General features: G+C 43.1%; 3 protein-coding genes across 6 annotated transcripts; 1 reads left to right on the plus strand and 2 right to left on the minus strand.

Moving 5' to 3' along the window:
* Positions 1-683: 683 nt before the first annotated feature.
* Positions 684-3,748, minus strand: eif1 (eukaryotic translation initiation factor 1). Its single transcript, XM_069165367.1, has 4 exons — positions 3,570-3,748; positions 2,280-2,443; positions 2,010-2,111; positions 684-1,911 (listed from the first exon to the last, which is right to left on the minus strand). Exons 1-4 carry the CDS (start codon positions 3,598-3,600, stop codon positions 1,867-1,869), a joined length of 342 nt encoding a protein of 113 aa, XP_069021468.1. The 5' UTR covers positions 3,601-3,748; the 3' UTR covers positions 684-1,866.
* Positions 3,749-6,820: 3,072 nt separating this feature from the next.
* srsf2b (serine and arginine rich splicing factor 2b) lies at positions 6,821-9,003 on the minus strand. 3 transcript variants are annotated; one of them, XM_069165515.1, is made up of 4 exons: positions 8,893-9,001; positions 8,390-8,793; positions 7,547-7,914; positions 6,821-7,448 (listed from the first exon to the last, which is right to left on the minus strand). In XM_069165515.1, exons 2-3 carry the CDS (start codon positions 8,767-8,769, stop codon positions 7,563-7,565), a joined length of 732 nt encoding a protein of 243 aa, XP_069021616.1. In that variant the 5' UTR covers positions 8,770-8,793; positions 8,893-9,001; the 3' UTR covers positions 6,821-7,448; positions 7,547-7,562. The 3 variants fall into 3 exon arrangements, with proteins under 3 accessions (XP_069021616.1, XP_069021617.1, XP_069021615.1); XM_069165516.1 differs by having other exon boundaries at positions 7,547-7,902; positions 8,390-9,003; XM_069165514.1 differs by having other exon boundaries at positions 8,390-9,002.
* Positions 9,004-9,120: 117 nt separating this feature from the next.
* On the plus strand, positions 9,121-17,802 carry mfsd11 (major facilitator superfamily domain containing 11). 2 transcript variants are annotated; one of them, XM_069165512.1, is made up of 14 exons: positions 9,121-9,699; positions 10,309-10,481; positions 10,570-10,625; positions 10,859-10,966; positions 11,046-11,125; positions 11,219-11,315; positions 11,644-11,702; positions 11,805-11,964; positions 13,495-13,538; positions 13,629-13,694; positions 14,143-14,268; positions 14,354-14,528; positions 15,141-15,276; positions 15,358-17,802. In XM_069165512.1, exons 2-14 carry the CDS (start codon positions 10,386-10,388, stop codon positions 15,517-15,519), a joined length of 1,365 nt encoding a protein of 454 aa, XP_069021613.1. In that variant the 5' UTR covers positions 9,121-9,699; positions 10,309-10,385; the 3' UTR covers positions 15,520-17,802. The 2 variants fall into 2 exon arrangements, with proteins under 2 accessions (XP_069021613.1, XP_069021614.1); XM_069165513.1 differs by having other exon boundaries at positions 10,349-10,481.
* The last annotated feature ends 629 nt before the right edge of the window (positions 17,803-18,431 follow it).

Below are 18,431 nucleotides of genomic sequence, written 5' to 3' on the forward strand. Positions count from 1 at the left end.
AACAAAAAAAAAAAAAAAAGGGGCAACAGCGAAAACAAGCTTCCTGCTACGATGACACTGGTACATTTATTTGAGAGAATAAAAGACATGAAATAAAGGTAATACCTTATAATTCTCAACATAATACAATCTTTCCACAGTGTTATTGTTTTGAAGAGAATAAGTCTTTTTCAATAATGGAAAAAGTAACAGTAATTTTGTTTTGAATGGAGGTGATTTCCTCTAAAAACGTGATTAAAACTTCTAAAATTCCCCTTTTTGAGCATAAATACCAAGTAAACCAGTGCAAAATGTTAATGTTAAATATTACAGATACAAACACGCTGTTTTTAAGTCCCAATATAAATTTAAGTTGTCATTTTTAAATGTAATATTTGAATATCTGAAAATGTAAAAAAAAAAAAAAAAAGTGTAAAAACCTACAATCACAGAAGGGGAATATGTTTGGTAAGATTAACTTTCATTGACATCTTTACCGTTTTGTTTACATGGTTCTTACTGGATGAGAATACATGTAAAGATGAAGTAACTGCCCCAAAGTATATGAACTTCATTCCGTGTTTCTGTAAACACTGCAATACTTTAAAAGGACCCCAAATTAGTTAAATTGTAGAAATGTTTGCAGAGTTGGACCCCGACGTCCTCGTGCAGACTGAGGAAAGTAAAACCACCAACACAGGACAGACTTATCAACTGCAGAAATTTTATTGAACCAAATGTGGAATTTGCAAAAAACAGACTCTCCCATCAGCGGCAGTCACGGGAGCATAATGTGACCTGGCCATGGCTTCAGTTTGTACTGGTATTACTTCAGCATCACTACGTCCTAACGCGTGCTTATAAATTATTGCATTGCAGGAAATTAAAAAGATTCAAGTGTCCAGAACCGGATTTGTTGTTGTGGGACCGGAGCAGAAAGCTGGTCGGGCACCAGAGCAGGAAACTTTCAATTCAATTTTAAAATAATCAGAGAATATTAAACACGATCAGGTTAACTGAGCCGCAGGTTACCAGCATTTGACCTCGTTTCCCGCCCTGGTGTCCCGTTGCCATCTGATCACACAGTGAAGCGACTCAGCCCTCGCTCGGACCGAAGTACAAGCACCACCACTGAACACTCGGCAAGTTTAATACTTGGATTGGCATAAAAAAAATAAAAATAAAAGTTATTAAAAAAAAATAAAAAGTGCCTTCAAACAAAAAGAAAGAAGACTAACTGTGTGGAGGGGCGGCACTCTGATGGATCTCGGCTGGCTGTGTACGTGATGGAGGACGACGTGGGCGGAAGGACAGGAGGGTAAATAACTTAACTACCGACACCTCTTCCTGCCCCACATCCTGCAGTAAACACTAAAACGATCCTCCTGCACACACCCACTCCCCCCCACGACACCACTCCACTCCAACATATGGAGACTCATCGTTTTATTGAAACACCTTGAAGTACAAAACAAAAAACGTTACATGAAACGTCTCCGTATTGAGACCTAAAAAGAAAAAAAAAATTAAAAAGGAAATAAACAAAGGGGGACATGGAAGGAGGAAGTGTGTGCGGCAGGGTCGTCACCACTCGTCCCTGATGTTGTGTGGAGCTGCAGTGGTGTGTCTTTGAGATGGCGAGCCTGCCCCCTGGTGGTGTACAGGGGCAGTGTTGGTGGTATTACAGAGTCCCATGTTTGTCAGAGGTAATTCACGTGTTAGCTAGTAGGAGCTGGTGGAGTTGCAAGGGGGGAGGAGAGGGAGGAGGAAGAGCAACAGCAGCACATAGGAGGAGGGGGGGAGGAGGAGAGGTAGGGGGAGGAGGAGAGATGGGGGAGGAGGTTTAATGGCCTTCTGGGAGAGGAGGGAGAGGGCTGCTAGCAGCTTCTAAAAGCCGTGGACTTTGAGCTGCTCCTCCTTGGCCAAGTCGATCTGCAGACAGGAAAACAAGATCAGTCACCGAAAACAACCTCTGACCTCAAACCTCAGCTGTTCCCCACGAGACAGCTGGTCCACGGGAGGAAACCTACCTCGATGAGGAACTGGCAGATATTCTTGCGCTGGTCTCCCTGAAGCTGGATCACTTCACCATACTCTGGGTGCTCGATCACTGTCCCATTGCAGGCAAACTTCTGTTGGGGTAAAAAAACAACAACAACGAGTCAGTTTGAGTCAGGTCGGAAAACAGGGACACAGACCAGCCTGAGGTTGTTATGTGGCAAGAATTGGCAGTCTGCCACCGTACAAAACATCCAAATAAGACAAGCTTGTTTTTGGGAGGGGGGGAGCAGACATTGCACCTTCTTGAAGGCCTTGACTAGCTTCTTCTTGTCATAGTCGGCGGAGATGCCCTGGACAGTGGTGAGGGTCTTCCTGCCGTTCCGCTGTTGGATTCTTATGTGGATGTAGTCCTCTGTCCCGGCTGGGAGGCGGTCATCACCCTTAGTTGCATCAGCAAAGGGGTCTGTGGGGGAGGGGGGGGCAAATACAGCATTTCACTATTTAAAATTGTATTTAAAATTGTTCCGAGACTATAATAATAATAATAAGTATTATAACTAGATAATTGTAATACTGCACTTTTATACTATACCTACTGCTTCACCTGTCAGTGGTTTTAATGTGATCAATGTCAGAAATGATGTAACCTAAAAGGTGAAATAAATCTGAGGTAAATCTTTTACTTTCGTTAGCTTTTCAAATATAATTATTTTTAATATCCTTCCTGTCCAGCGTAAACGATGTTTATCCGAAATCTATTTTTATTCTGGTTGAGTTTTTCCTGATAAACTGAAGGACCAGCTGTCCTCCTACATTTTAATAAACTATTTTAAACCCGCATTGCTTCACTGGTTGAAGAAATGTTTAAAAAGAAATAAAAAAAAAAAAAAACTCATTATTAGACAGGTATGCTATTTATATCAATGCATGCCAGAACAGAGTCGTGAGCCTTTTATTTAAAACTCCAACCACATCATCCTGCCCTTGTTGTCTGCTGAAGGGTCGTATTTCAGACCTGCAGGTTTCAGTCTGCAGCCAACGGCTCCGTCCGCCGCCGTTAACATCATACACGGAATAACAGCGGAGTCACGGCAGCGACGGACAATTCAACGAGCGAGTCACACATCCAAATATACTGTAGTTAAGGAACAAAACAAAAACAACAAAAAAAGAAGAAGCGCCGTGGACATATTCAGCAGTAATACGGGAGGCCTAACCTGAGCGACACCGGCAGATGTGAAGAATAAGCTAACGCGTTTGGTAGCACCGTTTAGGCCTAATGGCGGCCGTTTAAACGTTAGCAAAAAAAAAAAAAAAAAAAAAAAAAAAAAAAAGGGGGGCCTGCTAATCAACTACAATCACCGGGTCCAGACTGCCGGTATTCGCACATCTACGTGTGAGTAACACGTCGACGTTCAGTTGGCCACTTTAAAGCGCCAGCAGGGTTTTTAAAACCGAATTGGGGACATGAAACCTCGACGTTAAGCTCGTCGTTAGCTCCGTTAGCTCCCGCCCTTCCCCCACCCTGTGTCACTGCTCGATAAAAAAAAAATGGAGGAAAAAAAAAAAAAAAAAAAAAAAACACTTACCAAAAGTTTGGAGGTTCTGGATAGCGGACATACGATAAGATTTGCTTTCCTTTCGGATAATAACTTGGTTAGCGAGCAGTTCGTCGGCTGGCTGTGTCTGTAGTTTCTGGGTTCCGGCTGGGTTCCGCGGGGACGTTTGCTCGACTCGGCCTCAGCAGCTCTCACAAAATGGAGACCGTCGAGCTCGTGAGACTGAAAAACAAGCCTATATAGCCCCGCCCCGAAACAACGTCAGCGCGTCGGTGACGCACGCCCGGTAACCACGCCTGGTTTCTTTTCTTTTACTGAAAGGGTGACGTCATGATATCGGAACGTAGACATCCTCGCGACAGGATAAGTACCAAAATACTTTAATGCGCTTTTTCTTTTTTTTTCTTTTTTTTTTTTTAAATGTTGATTTATTGATTTATAATTGATTCTTTAAAGATTCCTGAACCACACGGCTCGTCCATGCTTTAACACACCTTTTTTTTTTGTTTTTTTAATGTATATTTGTATGAAGTCATCATTCCTGCCGACCGCAATAAGACTATACAATAACTCACCTCTGGCAAAATCCATCACACAACAATAACACTGTTGTCTGTGATTCTTGGTTGTTTGTATATAATATATATAGATATATACTGTACTGTATATACTGTGCATTTTATATTTAATATTTTTTACTGCTATTTTATTGCTTTTTATTATTCTATATTATCTTATTGCTTCCTGTATGCTGCTGTAGCGAAAAAATGTCCCCTTGGGGATTAATAAAGTAACTACCTAACCTAACCTAACCTGTTACAAATCATCTGTTACAAATCCCATACAATCAAGATTAAATATACAGAAACAAAATAGGACATTTCAATAAATACATGACCACGATTAATGCATTGACAGTGCAGGTGATCAGACAGGTGCTGTGAGTGTGTGTGATGGACGTGATTGTGACAAACATTCATTAGTTATTATGTGAATTTGTGAGCGCAGACTCAGTCTCTCATGTCGTTGTGAACAAAGCTCAATTTGAAGGGTTAAAGTGTTAAAACGATGAAGGAGGAAGTATCTTCAGCTTCACCTCCCCAGCTGTGGTTTCCATGGCGACTCATTCAGACTTTGCTTGGCAGTCTTTTCCTCCTGAGTCTTCCTCGACCCCGGAGACCCTGCAACTCTGCATCTTCTCGTAGCCCATCGTTGGGGAAGCGTCGGGTCGGCACAACGGCTGGTCCGCCTGCAGAGAAGAAAAAAAAACTCAAAATGCTTTAAAATTTTGGTGATGACAAAGAGGTTCGCTCTGAATATCAAATATCATAAGTATAATATAATATTCATTCTGCTGGGATTTATTTGGTTCTTTAAAATCAAAACATTTCACTCTGAATTCAGGTTCCTTTGAAGAACTTTAGTAGTGTTGGTTTCCTCTGACTAGTTTATGTTTAGTTTTTAGGACTTTCCAGCTTCATTGATCAGTTTAAAACATTTGATAATCAAATGTAAAGTTACATTACTTTGAGGTAATTAATTGATGGAAAGGAAAGATTTGTCTCTTCCTCTTGTTTGCATTGTGGCCTCGAAAAGTTTCCTTTGTTTTCTGTCTTATTTGCAAGTGATTATTTCTGCATCTAATTGACGACTCCCGTGTGTCCTTATCTTGTGACCTACAACCAACTCTGTATTACCATACAAAAGCAGGTACAAAGGGAATGGGGGTGATGGGCTACTGTTTGTCCCACTGTATAAAAGCTGACCTACGGAGGAGGGAAGGCCCTTCTTTGCTGGACACCTCTCTTTGAGGGTGCATGTATGTGTTCCTTCTTGCAAGAATAAATGTCCGATGTGTTTGATTTTGAACCAAGCCTCTGAGTAATTTTTCTGACATTAATATAGTTACATTCTTTATTACATGTTGGGTAGATCTGTAATCGCACTTCAAAAGTTACCTTCCTGACACCGCACCTGATGTTAAGTGTAAGTTATTTTTATTATACCAACCAGACGTGATGTTCTGGTGCTGGTCCGCCTGCAGCTGGATCACTCCATCAGAGTGCAGTCCAACCCACCTCTGGTGAGGTCAAAGGTCAAACAGAAGAAAACCCTGTTTGCATAAAAGACTTTTGTCTCGAAGTTCAGTTTCATTAAAATAATGACGTACCGAAATGTGTGGGTTTTAAAAAACAGACGGACGTTGACTGTTTATGGGCCAGTTGTGCTTTCAGGATTTAACGCGTGGTCGGAAGATGCGCCTTATTACTGTCAAGATACAAACATAAACATTTCATAAATCCTATTTCTCTATGTAATGAATTCTTAATATAGAAAAATACATTACATTTTGTGACATTTAATCTCACTTGTATGTATTTAAAATTGTTCTGGCACTAAAAAGGCCCCCCACTTTTTTTAAATAGTAAATAATGAGTATTATAATTGTAAAATTATAGATATAATTGCAAAACCTCATTGTAATTATAATTCTGCACTATTGTACTATGATCAGTGGTTTTAATATGATCTATGTGGGAAACAATTCAACTTAAAGGTGAATTAAATCTTAAGAGGTAAATCTTTTACTTTTCTTTACTCAACTTCATTTGTGACTACTTTAGGTTTTCAAAATATAATTTTTAACACTTCCTGTCCAGTAAAAACCATGTTTCTTCAAATGTATTGATTTTGAGTTTTTACTGATAAATTGAAGGATCAGCTGTTCTACCACATTTTAATAAACTTCTTTAAAACCTCTTGGTTTCACCTGTTCTTCTGGCCTTCTTGAGCTCATTGAGACACATGGTTTTTAGTAACTCGGCAAACAAGTGATGCCTTAGTGATTAAATAAACCATCTTTGTTACGTATTTAACAGTAAAACATTGAAAGCGAGCATTCACTGCGGTATGTACTTTTATTTTTTTAAGGACATTCTGCTGATTATACTCAGATTAACTTGTGGATTTATCTTTTAGTTTGTTATCAGTACTTTTACTTCAGTTAAACAACCTGAATGTGGTATGAACAGAAAATAGGACCGAGGCCTTGTCAAGAGTTTAACTGGACCTCTTTTTGCTGGTTCTCGTTAACAGGACTGAGTTTGGTTCTTCTGAAAAGAGGAGGACGCGTGAAAACAGCCCTCAGTTTAACTCCAGTAAACCAGATAAGAGATAAAGAGTGACAGGTACGTGCATGCAGTCAGTGGGTAGAACCTGATCTGTGACTGAAATTCATCAGCGTCACACACCAGCCGGCGGAGTAACGAGAGAGGAGTCCGTTAGAGACAAAACAAATCTTTAATAAAAGTCCTTTTCCCCCCTCTTGACAGCTGCGAGGCAGTAAACCTGTGAGCGCACAGACGTCCCACTGCAAGAACATCCAGATAACCAGCAACACCACTGAACCTGCTGCACAGACAGACACACAGCAGGGTTGGGAGCACAAATCAACAGTCCTACATTAAAAAAAAAAATTAAAAAAAACATCACACAGGCTGCCTGCCAATCAATCAGACCCTGAGCTGCAGCAGGTGATGATGATGATGATGATGAAGAAAAAAACAAAAACAAGCTTTAGACAGTTAACAGAAATTAAAAAAAAAAAAAACAACAAAAAAAATAATTCATTCATCAGGTTTTTGTTTGACAGTTACTCGTCAGATAAAACGTCGCCATGGTGACAGCGCTGCATACAGACTTTAGACAGGAGAAGAAAATGTGCAGCCGAACGCACGTGAAATTATACTTAAAAAAAAAATAAAAAATTCCTAAACAGGAAGTAGAATGACATCACAGAGGTGTCGGATCTATTCTGAGGCCTCGTGAGGAGACACGGTGAAAAATGACATTTTACAGCTGCACGCCGCGGACGATCCAATTCAAGAGCTCTGAAGGCTTCTACCCCATCTGTTGGAAGAAGGAAACATCAGACAAACGTTCAGCACAGTGAACACGTCACACTTTCAACTACTTTCATCCAAGTGTTTTCTGTGCTGCGAACCCACCTGTCACTTATGAGCTCTACGAGGACTCCCCTCCATTTTCTGCTGCCGACTTGGGCAGGCTCTTGGATCTGGATCTGGAACCTCTCTTGGAGGGAGGGGTGCGGCTTCTGGACTTGGACTTGGACTTAGACTTGGATTTGGACTTGGACTTGGACTTGGACTTGGACCTGGATTTGGACTTGGACTTGGACCTGGATCTAGATCTGGAACGAGAAGCAGCCTTGGTCTTCTTGCCCCTGGGGGAGTGGGACTTGGATCTGGAGTAGGACCGGGACCTGGACCTGCTGTAACGGGATCGGCTCCGGGACCGAGAGCGGCTCCGGCTGCGGGATCTGCTGCGTCGCCTGTGTCTCGGGCTGGGGGAAGAGCTGGGTGCATTCAGTGGGTTGAGTTATGGTCTGCACAGTGAAAACATGGCCTGCAGCCTGAGGTGTATTCATGCAGCACACCATGTGGTTGTTGGTATGTATTACAAAGGAAGTTGCAGATTTTACTACAGAAACAAATGGAACAAAACTGATGTGCAGTCATGCATCATTTAGTTATCCTGGTAAATCTGGCCTACATATAATCCACCATGCAGTTTATTCTTTGTAGAGAAATTCTGAAATGTTAAATTTATGTCACAACACCCCAAGGTTAATTTTGGTTAATATAATTTTGGTTATTGCGTTTTACTTGAGCCGAATTGTAGAGTAGATCATGCAATTTGTAAAAATATTTCTCTCTTTCCCAATGAGAGATGTGTATTGATCAGTAGGCCACATTTCCTTAAATAGTCGAATTTTTCAATAGAGTCTGGTTTCCGTCTCCTTACAACTGCACTTAACCGCTCTTTCTTACCTTCTGCTTCGCCGTCCAGGGCCGCCGTACCTCCGGGTCGACCCTCCTCGCCTTCCTCCTCCACCACCACCGCCGCTACCGTGATGGGAATCAGGGGGTCTGCCGTACCGGGCCATCTGGACACGCAGCTCCCGCCCATCCAGTAGCGCGCCATCCATGGCGTCCATGGCGTCTTCGGCGTCCCGTTTGTCGTGGAACCGCACAAAGGCGAACCCGCGGCTTTCTTTGGAGTAGCGGTCTCGGGGGATGTAGACGTCCCCTACCCGGCCGTACTTCTCGAAGACACGTCTGAGGGCTTCGGGCGATGTTCGGTAGGTGAGATTGTCCACTTTGAGGGAAGTCATGCCGTCGACGTCAGGCGGAGGCCTGCCGTAACTCATGGTGATTAACCTGCGCGGACCAGCCTTCCTCAAAACAGTTTAGAAATCAGCCACGAAACAGCCTGCAGGTTTACAGAAAGTTCAAGCAATCGCGGGGATGCGATTTAAATCGAACCACCGTACCTGGTAGGTGTTTGAAGCCGTAAAATTACACAATAAGAACACTTTTTCCCAGCGCTGCTCCGTCGTAATAGCCTCCAACTGGCAAGCAGCGAGGCAAACTTCTTCTTCTACTGCCGGAAGTAGGGGGTGGCGGTTTGGCGCTATAGCGCCATCTCATGGAATTGGTTCGAAAAATAAAAGCGCTAAACACGTCCAACAAGCGAACAAAATAAAAGTCATATTATTTTGTGTGGGTGTTCTTCAGCAGTAATTTGTGACGAGGTAAATTGATTACAATATTTTTTTTGTATCTGGATGTTTTATTTTTGACCGGAAGTTGTATCGTTTTCGTGTTCTGCTGCTTAACCTCGCTCTGTTTTTTTTAAAATCAAGAAAACGTTTCTACTCATATACACACAAGTGGTTTAAAAAATTTCGTCACGTCTGTCATTGAACAAATTACAATCATTAAACTCAATTTTCCTCGAACAAAAGAAACCCCACCCGGATGGGGGCTCGTTGTTGCTGCGCTGAGTGTTTGTAAATCTACGATTTCGTGCTAAAAGCAGAGCGAGCTCAGTCAGCTGATTCGTTCACGTGACAGCCCTTCCTTAGTTCCTGGCGATTCCTGTTTACCGGTGCCGTGACAAAGTACCGCAGAGACGGTGTTTCACACGACGGAAAACATCTCGTTTGAGTCACGTTAGGGGCCCTATGGAGAAGGTTACCGGGACTTTCTACGACGAGCTAACTATGCTACTAAAACCGCACTGAGACTGCAGAAAGAAGAGCAGCTAACCGGTTAGATAAACTGCTTCAGCACTGCTGGTAAGTTGTTTACTGTTTTTGTTTTTTTTTGTGATACAGTGGTTGTTTTTTTCCCCCCAGTATTTCTCATTATATACACTAAAATACAGTTTTGTTTCTTGCTATCGGCTTCTATCTCGGTCTTTTCCCTTTTCTGGATTTCAAGAAATGAACACCAAGACAAGCCTTCCTTTCAAAAAAAGATGTCAATTAAAGGTTAATTTCCTTTGAGTGAGACGTAGTTTATATATATGATAGAACTCATATTTAGGTGTTAATCTAGTCCAGACGACCTGCTTTATAATTCGGCATTAAATACGCCTATCAAATAAATCGACTTTAATGTCAGTCTCAGTTTAAATTTGACCTTGACTGTAACTTCGAGGCTGATCATACACCAAAACACATGGAGATGGGTGGAAACACATCATTCATTTATCTCACTAAGTTTTTGATTATCAGTATGTGCGGTTAAATTATAAATGTTGTGCATATGTTTTTAAAAACAACAGATTTTTGACTGGACTTTGGTTGAATAATAAGTGTACATTTTATTCCCGGTATGTCATTTAAGTTTTGGGGATGTTACACACTTCTTCTGATTTGTACTTCCTGTCTTTCTATTCTCAGATGTACTCTTCACTACAGTAGAGTTTTTTTTTTGTTTTAGATATTTACTTCCTCAAGGAATTTAAATATCCTCCAAAATGGGTCCAGAGGGGAAGCGGCTGTTAAACATCATCATCCTTGGCTTTGGCTTCATGTTCATGTTTACCGCTTTTCAAACATGCGGCAACATCGAGGTAAAGCTGGATTTAATGATTGCATGTTGCAGATTGGCGACACGCAACTGAAGATATCTCAGGCGTCACTTTTCTTGATCTTTTACAGCAAACCGTTCTGAAGAGCTTCAACAGCACAGAGTTCCACGGCAGCGGGTACACGAGGTGAGCTGCTGGTTTCCCAGCGCTGATGCAGACGTGGTTGCTTCTTCTTTAATCAAATCAGTCCTCCCTGAAGGATAATTCGATCTAAAATAAACCGTTTTAGGGAACAAAGTTTTACTCTGTCAGTCAGAATCTTCCAGAAACTTCCTGCGTGACTTTAACCTGAAGGAAATCTTCATTAGAAACATGCATCAGTTGATCTTCTCTTCTATGCGTGTCACTGTTTCCTGCAGCATGGCCATCATCTACGGAGTTTTCTCCGCGTCCAACCTGATCGCCCCCTCCGTGGTGACGGTCATCGGGCCGCAGCTCTCCATGTTCTTCAGCGGGCTGTTGTACAGGTAACTCCACGCCCGCTCGCCCTTTTTAAACCAGCGCCTCCACACTGAACCGGCCTCCTAACGCTGCACTCTTCCACAGCGGCTACATCGCCATGTTCATCCACCCGTACACCTGGAGCTTCTACACGGTCTCCGTGTTGGTGGGCATCGGAGCTGCAGGTAGACGCACGTTCACTCTGAGAAATCTTTTATTTGTAATTATTTTTTGCATGTATTGATGGTTTGATTTTTTTTTTTTTTTCTGCCCTGCAGTGCTGTGGACGGCTCAGGGAAACGTGCTCGCTATCAACTCCACCGACAACACCATCGGGAGGAACAGCGGCATCTTCTGGGCGCTGCTGCAGTTCAGGTGAAGCTCTTGAGGAAGTGTTGGTGTTTTATAGGAATGTTTACAACACGGTGAAGCAATAAAAAAACAACAAAAGACATCAATTTACTACATGAAAAGTGTAAATAAAAACGCACAGAAAATGGGATTACAATTGAGTGTAGATCTGACGTCGGCCACCAGGTTTTTTTTACCATGAAGAGAAGTCCAGCGGTCTGTTGCGGTTCATCCTGCTCCTGATTTATACCACAGGACATTAATCTCTTCTGCTTTTTATACATCTCTGCTTTAATAGAGACGCATTAGAGTTATTTTATTTCCTGTTTTTCACCCTCTCGTCTCCCTGCAGCTTGTTCTTTGGAAACCTCTACATCTACTGCGCCTGGCACGGACACGTTCACATCACAGGTGCAAATCCAGCTGTGTTCTCTAACATCTGCCTCATGTGTGTGTTTTATTGTTATTAATAGAAGTCACTTCCTCTGTCTGACTCACGGTGTTTTGTCTCAGATAAGGACCGTCAGACGGTCTTCATCTCCCTCACCGTCATCAGCCTGGTCGGCTGCTTCCTCTTCTTCCTCATCCGGAAGCCCGACTCCGAGTCGCCGTCTCCCTCCGAGGTGACGGAGTCGCTGCTGCAGGGCGAGTCCAACGAGAACTCCGAGGTCAGGTGAGTGGCGGCCCGGAAGTCAGTCACACCTACAGGGGATGTGGAAGGAGGTTTGCTTACTTCGACTGCAGCTTCACTGTTAGCTTCAGCTCCGAAGACACTGACAATGAACAAAAACCTGAAGCTCACTGTAGGTTTTTACATTCAGATTGAAGATTCTGAATCATCTCTCTACATATGAAATGACCATAGACTCTAAATAAAAGTGTTCGTAGCTTCAGGTCGGAAAAATGAGGCCGATGCAGAAGTGTCTTAAGCTGCAATACCACCGAGTGCCACTAGAGGTCGGCTCCAAAAAGCCTCCGGCTCCGTAGACTCCCATTCAACTTCTCTCATCAAATCCAAAGTCAATAAAATGTGTCCATCAGTTATCTCGGTGTTGTTAGCTAAAGTCACTCCTTCTTATTAGTTTTCTGGAGGTCCATCTGAAAATAATCCCTCATTCATTAGAAAAGAAGATTCAAGAAGACCTGTTATGGGGGCGTATGTTTGATTGACAAGCCTGTGGTGCAGTCAGGTTACAGCTATCGGTGGGCGGGACGTAGTATCGTCGGGTTTCCAATCAGATCAGTCAGATCCACCGCTGGCTCCTCCCCCAACACGTCCAAATATGATCTGTTCCTGCTCCAAACCGCTCTGAACTAGCAAAGATGGTGACGGACAGAATCTGAACTGGAGGCTTCATGACGTTCACAAACTAACGGGTGACGTCACTGCTGGTTCCTGATTGGTCCAAATATGGTCACTTCTGGCGCCAAAAAAAAAAACAAGACAGCGACGGTCGAGATGTCAGACTGGAGGCTTCAAAACAACACGATGGGTCAACATTTGGATTCGAGTGTTACGATATTGTTTTTTACAGAACATCACGTGTTTGATTGGCGCTACTCTTCCTCCGATTGGCTCAGATTCTCACCCGGAGGTTGGTTTCTAGTTCCGACTAAACCGAGTTCACCGGGACAGAAAGCTCGAGCTTCCTGCAGCTTCCAACAAACTTAATTTTCATAGGAAGCAGTTTAAACTTTCAGTCTAAAAGACAACTCGGAAATGAGACGTTTACTGTCCTGTAGAAGTGATGCTGCTGCAGGACAGTTTCTCATGACTTCATTATTGATATCTGTTGGGTCAGCACTGTTGCCATAGCAACCTTTACATGTCTGGACCCCCCTGACATTATTATTTTTGAATATCTCCGTACGTCGCGGAGGGCCGCCTGGAGGATATTTTCTTTAGAAGACAGATGGGAGTCGCGTCCGTCCCACGCGAAGCGGGAACTGTCATCCTTCCAGTCGGACCGCGTCGTCCCCAGACAGGCGACCTTTTGCTGTAAATGCTATCCTTTGTGGTCTCCACTACATTTATCTTTTTAAACGGCTGCGACGTGTCGCCGCGGCAACCAGTTTCAGGGACGAGTCCGCAAGGTGAAAATGTCCGAGAAGACATAAGAGCCTGTAAAAGGTCGAAGGACAGAAAGAAAACTGATGTGGTTCTGGAGGTCCAGATGAACTCACCTTGTTGTCTCCCCCTCAGCTCACCTGGATCGGGTCTCTGCTCGCAGGCGCTCGATGCCTTCTGTGAGTCCATTAAGATTTATTAAGGTTAGAGGTTTCATAACCATCACTGAACCGTCTCCTGTGGTAACGTTCTTCTTTTCCTGTTTGCAGTCAAAGCCTGTAAAATGTTCGTCACCAAAGAAATGCTGCTGCTGAGCATCTCCATCGGATACACAGGTGGGTGGAACCAGAACCAGAACCCGGCAGCCGTGTGCAAAGTCTCATTTAAAGATCTTCAGAGAGAACACACAAAGAAATTAAGAACATTTCTTAGTTTTTGTTCAGGATTAACTTTGATTTAGTTTCAGACCAGGTTTTGGACTGGTTTCAGACCGGATTTAGGACTGGTTTCAGACCGGGTTTTGGACTGGTTTCAGACCGGGTCTAGAATTTGACTCCATAGGGTTCAGATCAGGACTCTGGGTTTGGACCTGGTTTTGGACTGTCAGACCTCCTCGTTCTTCTTGTGGCTGAAGGTGGTTCCTGTCCAACTGGCTGCAGGACGCCGGTCCGACGGCTCCCTGCTGATGTTGTTGAGATGGAGAAGAATCTAAACATCTGAATGTGGAGAACTTTTTCTCGGGTGCTGACTGAAACGGACTCTCAACTGTTTCTGATCCGACAGGTCTGGAGCTGACCTTCTACAGCGGCGTGTATGGGACGTGTATCGGAGCCATGACCCGCTTCGGCAAGGATGCCAAGAGTCTGATTGGGATCTCTGGGATTTTCATCGGCATCGGGGAGATCTTAGGTGAGTCCTCAGCGCCGAGTGAAGTATGAAGTTTGTCACGTGACAGAACGAGGAAACAACCGGAGGCTTCTGCCCGTCTGACCAGGAGGGGGCGTGTTCGGGATGCTGAACAAAAATAACCTTTTCGGGAGGAACCCGGTGGTTCTGCTCGGACTCATCACTCACTTCATCGCCTTTTACTTGATCTTCCTCAACATCGCCAGCGACGCTCCTCTGGCTCCTGAAGCAGGGACGGATCTGCAGGCCTACATCAACCCCAGGTAAAACAAAAACAACAACAAAACACAGATCTGCAGTCCTACATCAACCCCAGGTAAACAAAAACAACAACACAACACAGATCTGCAGGCCTACATCAACCCCAGGTAAACAAAAAACATAGTGAGGAGGTCAGAAAGTCATCACAACCAGCAAATACTGATGTTTGAGAAACTGGAAGCAGCTTAATAAAATAACAATTAACTGAATACAAAAAGAGCTGCAGATTATTTATTTAGGATTTTTTTTTTTTTTTTTTTTAATTTATAAATACTGGGGGGAAAAAATTTGTAAATGAGAAAAAGAAATTAGACCTAAAACATAAATCAATTCATTAAACAAAGAAAAAAAGAAAGAAAATTGATTTAAAAAAAAACAAAACGAAATTAACTAATAAAAAAAAAAACTTTAAAATTAGCAGATAAAAAAAGGAGAGAAATAAAAAACATTACAAAAAAATAAATACTTTTTAAAATCAGAAGATTTAAAAAATAAACTGTAGAATCAGCTGTAAACTGTCACACTCTTAATGAGGGGATTTTCACAATAAGAGTGTTCTCAGTTACCAGTCACTGACTCCTTCCTGTCTCCCTCCCGTGTGATCGCCGTCTCAGCGTCGGTGTGGCGATGCTCTGCAGCTTCCTGCTCGGTCTGGGCGACAGCTGCTTCAACACGCAGCTCCTCAGCATCATCGGCTTCACGTTCCGCGACAACAGCGCCCCCGCCTTCGCCGTCTTCAAGTTCATCCAGGTGACTGTCCGACCGGAGCGTCTCGTTGGTTAACTCTGAATCTAATTAACTCGTTGTTGTTGTTGTTTTTCTTCCCCGCAGTCCATCATGGCTGCCCTGGCCTTCTTCTACAGCAACTACCTGCTGCTGCACTGGCAGCTGCTCATCCTGGTGGTGGTGGGCTTCCTGGGCTCCATAACCTTCTTCGTGGCCGAGTGGGTGGTCGAGTCCAACCGGCGGGAGTCCGACTACGACAGCATCTGATCCACCGCCGCCCGGAGGACGGGTCCCGGAGACGGACGCCGCGGTACGTTCGGTGGTCACAGAGCCAGACGCTGATCTCTACATTTATCGAACTCCCGCAGAGCGTCGCGCGAGCGGCAGATATACCTCACACTCTCTCCTCCTCTTTGTTTCCTGCACACTGTTCGTAATCAGTCTGTAATGAGCGCTTTTGATCGACGGCCCCTCAGCAGTGACTCTCGACTTCATTGTGGATCAGACGGAGGTTTGAAGCAGCTGCACGTGTGAAAGTCTGGCGATATTCTTTGTTTCATCCTCACAACAAATCCTAAGAAAAGACCCTGAAATGAGTCCAAGTTTGGTGTGTTTCTTTGTGCCAAATGCGTCTGAATCCGCTGCTAAAAATAGTCCCCGACAAATCCTATTTGGTCCTGAAACTAAATATTTGTGAGGTTTGTGGGTGTTTTTTGTTTTTCATCCACAGACTAAAGAGGATATTTTAAGCCTCTTTGTGGATTTGTTGCCGAGAGAAAAAAAAATGAATAAAACCAGACTTGTCATGTGCACAAATTAGACCCTGATTACAACGAATTACTGACCGTACAGCTTCTCCACACGTCTCCTATCAGCGTCGTTCCTCCTTCTTCATGTTTAAAGGACCCCGTCAAAGACTGCCATATACTCCTGCAGTCACACACAGATCTTCACGTGAACTCTTTGCGACAGATGTTCTGCAGCCGAGCCTCCCTGTGCTCGACGGTTGCTTTTTTACACTATTTTAAAGGGAGAAAAAAAACGTGTCAAGGAGCTGAACATTCTCCTCATGTTTGAAGTGCCGCGTAATTGGTTTTAGTTGTGATGCGATCCGGTTCGTCTTCGTGACTTCCAGGAAGCGTCTCGTAATTACACGAGGCTGCGATGGAGTTAACGGAGACTCGGTTTGGTTTGTGACTCAAAGAAAGAAGAAGAAAAGTAGTTGTTTTCACGTCTTGGCTACTTTTTTTTTTTTTTTCTCACCACTGGATGTGTACCAGGGAATCAAGATCCAAAAAAATGCTTCTCATGATGCACCTTGATAACATCTCATATTACTATGATAACTCTCTCCCTGCCTGCTGGCGGTCTACACACAAGTGACGCTGCACCATTTCTGACCACTAGGAGGGCTGAAGAGCGACGTTATCATTTATTTGTTTATCACATTCTGTTCATGTGTGAGCAACGGAGAAGACCACCGCTAGCTAGTGAGCAAAAGTCGACTTTAAAAGGTTTGCAACAAGTAGCTTAAAGGGGTTCTGCAGTGATTTAGTCTCACTAAAGTTCGGGGTCGTGATTACGTAAAATTGCTGGTTCCAACACTTCCCATCATGCACCTGGATAACACTCTACGTACAGCCAAGTTTTTCCCTTCCTGTTAAAGGACCCTGAGGAGTTTGTGGGCACCAGGAGTGCCGAAGAGCGACGTTGTCACGCGTTCTCTACATGCAATAAGAACAATGAAGGCGACTGCCAGCAAAGTAAACATGGATGTTAAAAAAAGAAGAAGAAATAAAAAAGGTCGCGCACAATCATAATCTTCTTTTTTTTCCGTTTACAAAAAAGTCCCCAGGGCACCTTTTTTAAGGATTTTAAATCCAAGCTGTGATAAACTTGATCCGTACAGGACATCATATATTCACTGTAAAGAGTTAATTTGTACAAAACAATGCAGAGTAATCTGGATAAAAGTCTGAGCAGTTAAATTTAACAAATGAAGTCGATTTTTTTTTTTCTTCAATTTAAAGTGTCCTTAAATCCCACTTCCTCCTGTGGTCAACAAACAAACTTTTTCTTTACTTTTAGTTAACGATGAGCCTCTCGGAGCTGCTGACATCGCTGTAGACTCTCAGTCCTCTTTTGTTTCTGTGCCGATCAGGACGTTTCCTCTCAGATGTCACTCATTCGAACCTGATCATGCCAAACTGACAGAGTGCTAAAAACGGGCCTTAAGACATGTAGTTTGTTCCATACTGCTTTATGTGTCGTGGGGAAGAGAGACAAGCAGTGACATCACAGATGCTGGAGTTTATTTTTTTCCTTTCTGTTCAAAGTGTCAATTTCTAATTTTCACTTGTTTATTCTAGTTAATTTATTGCTAGATCAAAACATCGGGGTATTGGTTAGCTCAACTGCAAATCAAGGATACGAAGGGAAATGCATGTGTACTCAGTGGGTGATTTTATACTTGAATGCAGTCATTAAGAAAGACACCCAGACTTTCTCTTGCTTGTTTTTATTCTCAATAAAAAGTTATTTTGAACATTAGCAGTGTGCTTCACTGGATAAAACAAACTCTGTATGATCATGTGATGATAGTCTCCTCAGCTCCAACCTCATGTGACAAAACTGGCCAGTGTCAACTACAGCAGTTATACACATAGTTACTCTTACATATACAAAGATAACCCACTTAAATATGAACAATACACAAAAGTAAGTGAAGAAAAAAATACAGTCTATAGTTTTAATATTTTACACAAAAAAAGTTTGTGTAAAAGTTTTGGGTTTTGGCATTTAAAAATCAAAATAAATAATTACATTTTCTTAAAATGACAATGCTAAGAAAATAGATAATGCAGACAGTAAAAATGGTTCCTAATTATTTCTGACCACGGAAAATCTGACATTTCTTCTCTCCACGCTACTGTGCTAGATTGGATCAGATGGAGGGATTGAGGGCCGTTCATTTTTTTTTTTTTGTCCTGCTGCTGTGATTGGTTGTTTAGCTGTCAATCAGCTGGTCTCCGACTTTTTAATTAACCCGCCCACACCGCAACAACCAATCACAGGCAGAGCGTTCCTCCCGCTGATCCAAGCCTTCGACAAACTGAGCCTGACCGCCTCCTGTTGCCCGGCAACCGGTAACGTTGCGAGGTATCCAACGTGGGACTCCG

Source organism: Embiotoca jacksoni, unplaced genomic scaffold, assembly GCF_022577435.1.
Source record: "Embiotoca jacksoni isolate LCO1_2020_lvr unplaced genomic scaffold, fEmbJac1.0.p SCAF_34, whole genome shotgun sequence".
NCBI lineage: Eukaryota > Metazoa > Chordata > Actinopteri > Embiotocidae > Embiotoca > Embiotoca jacksoni.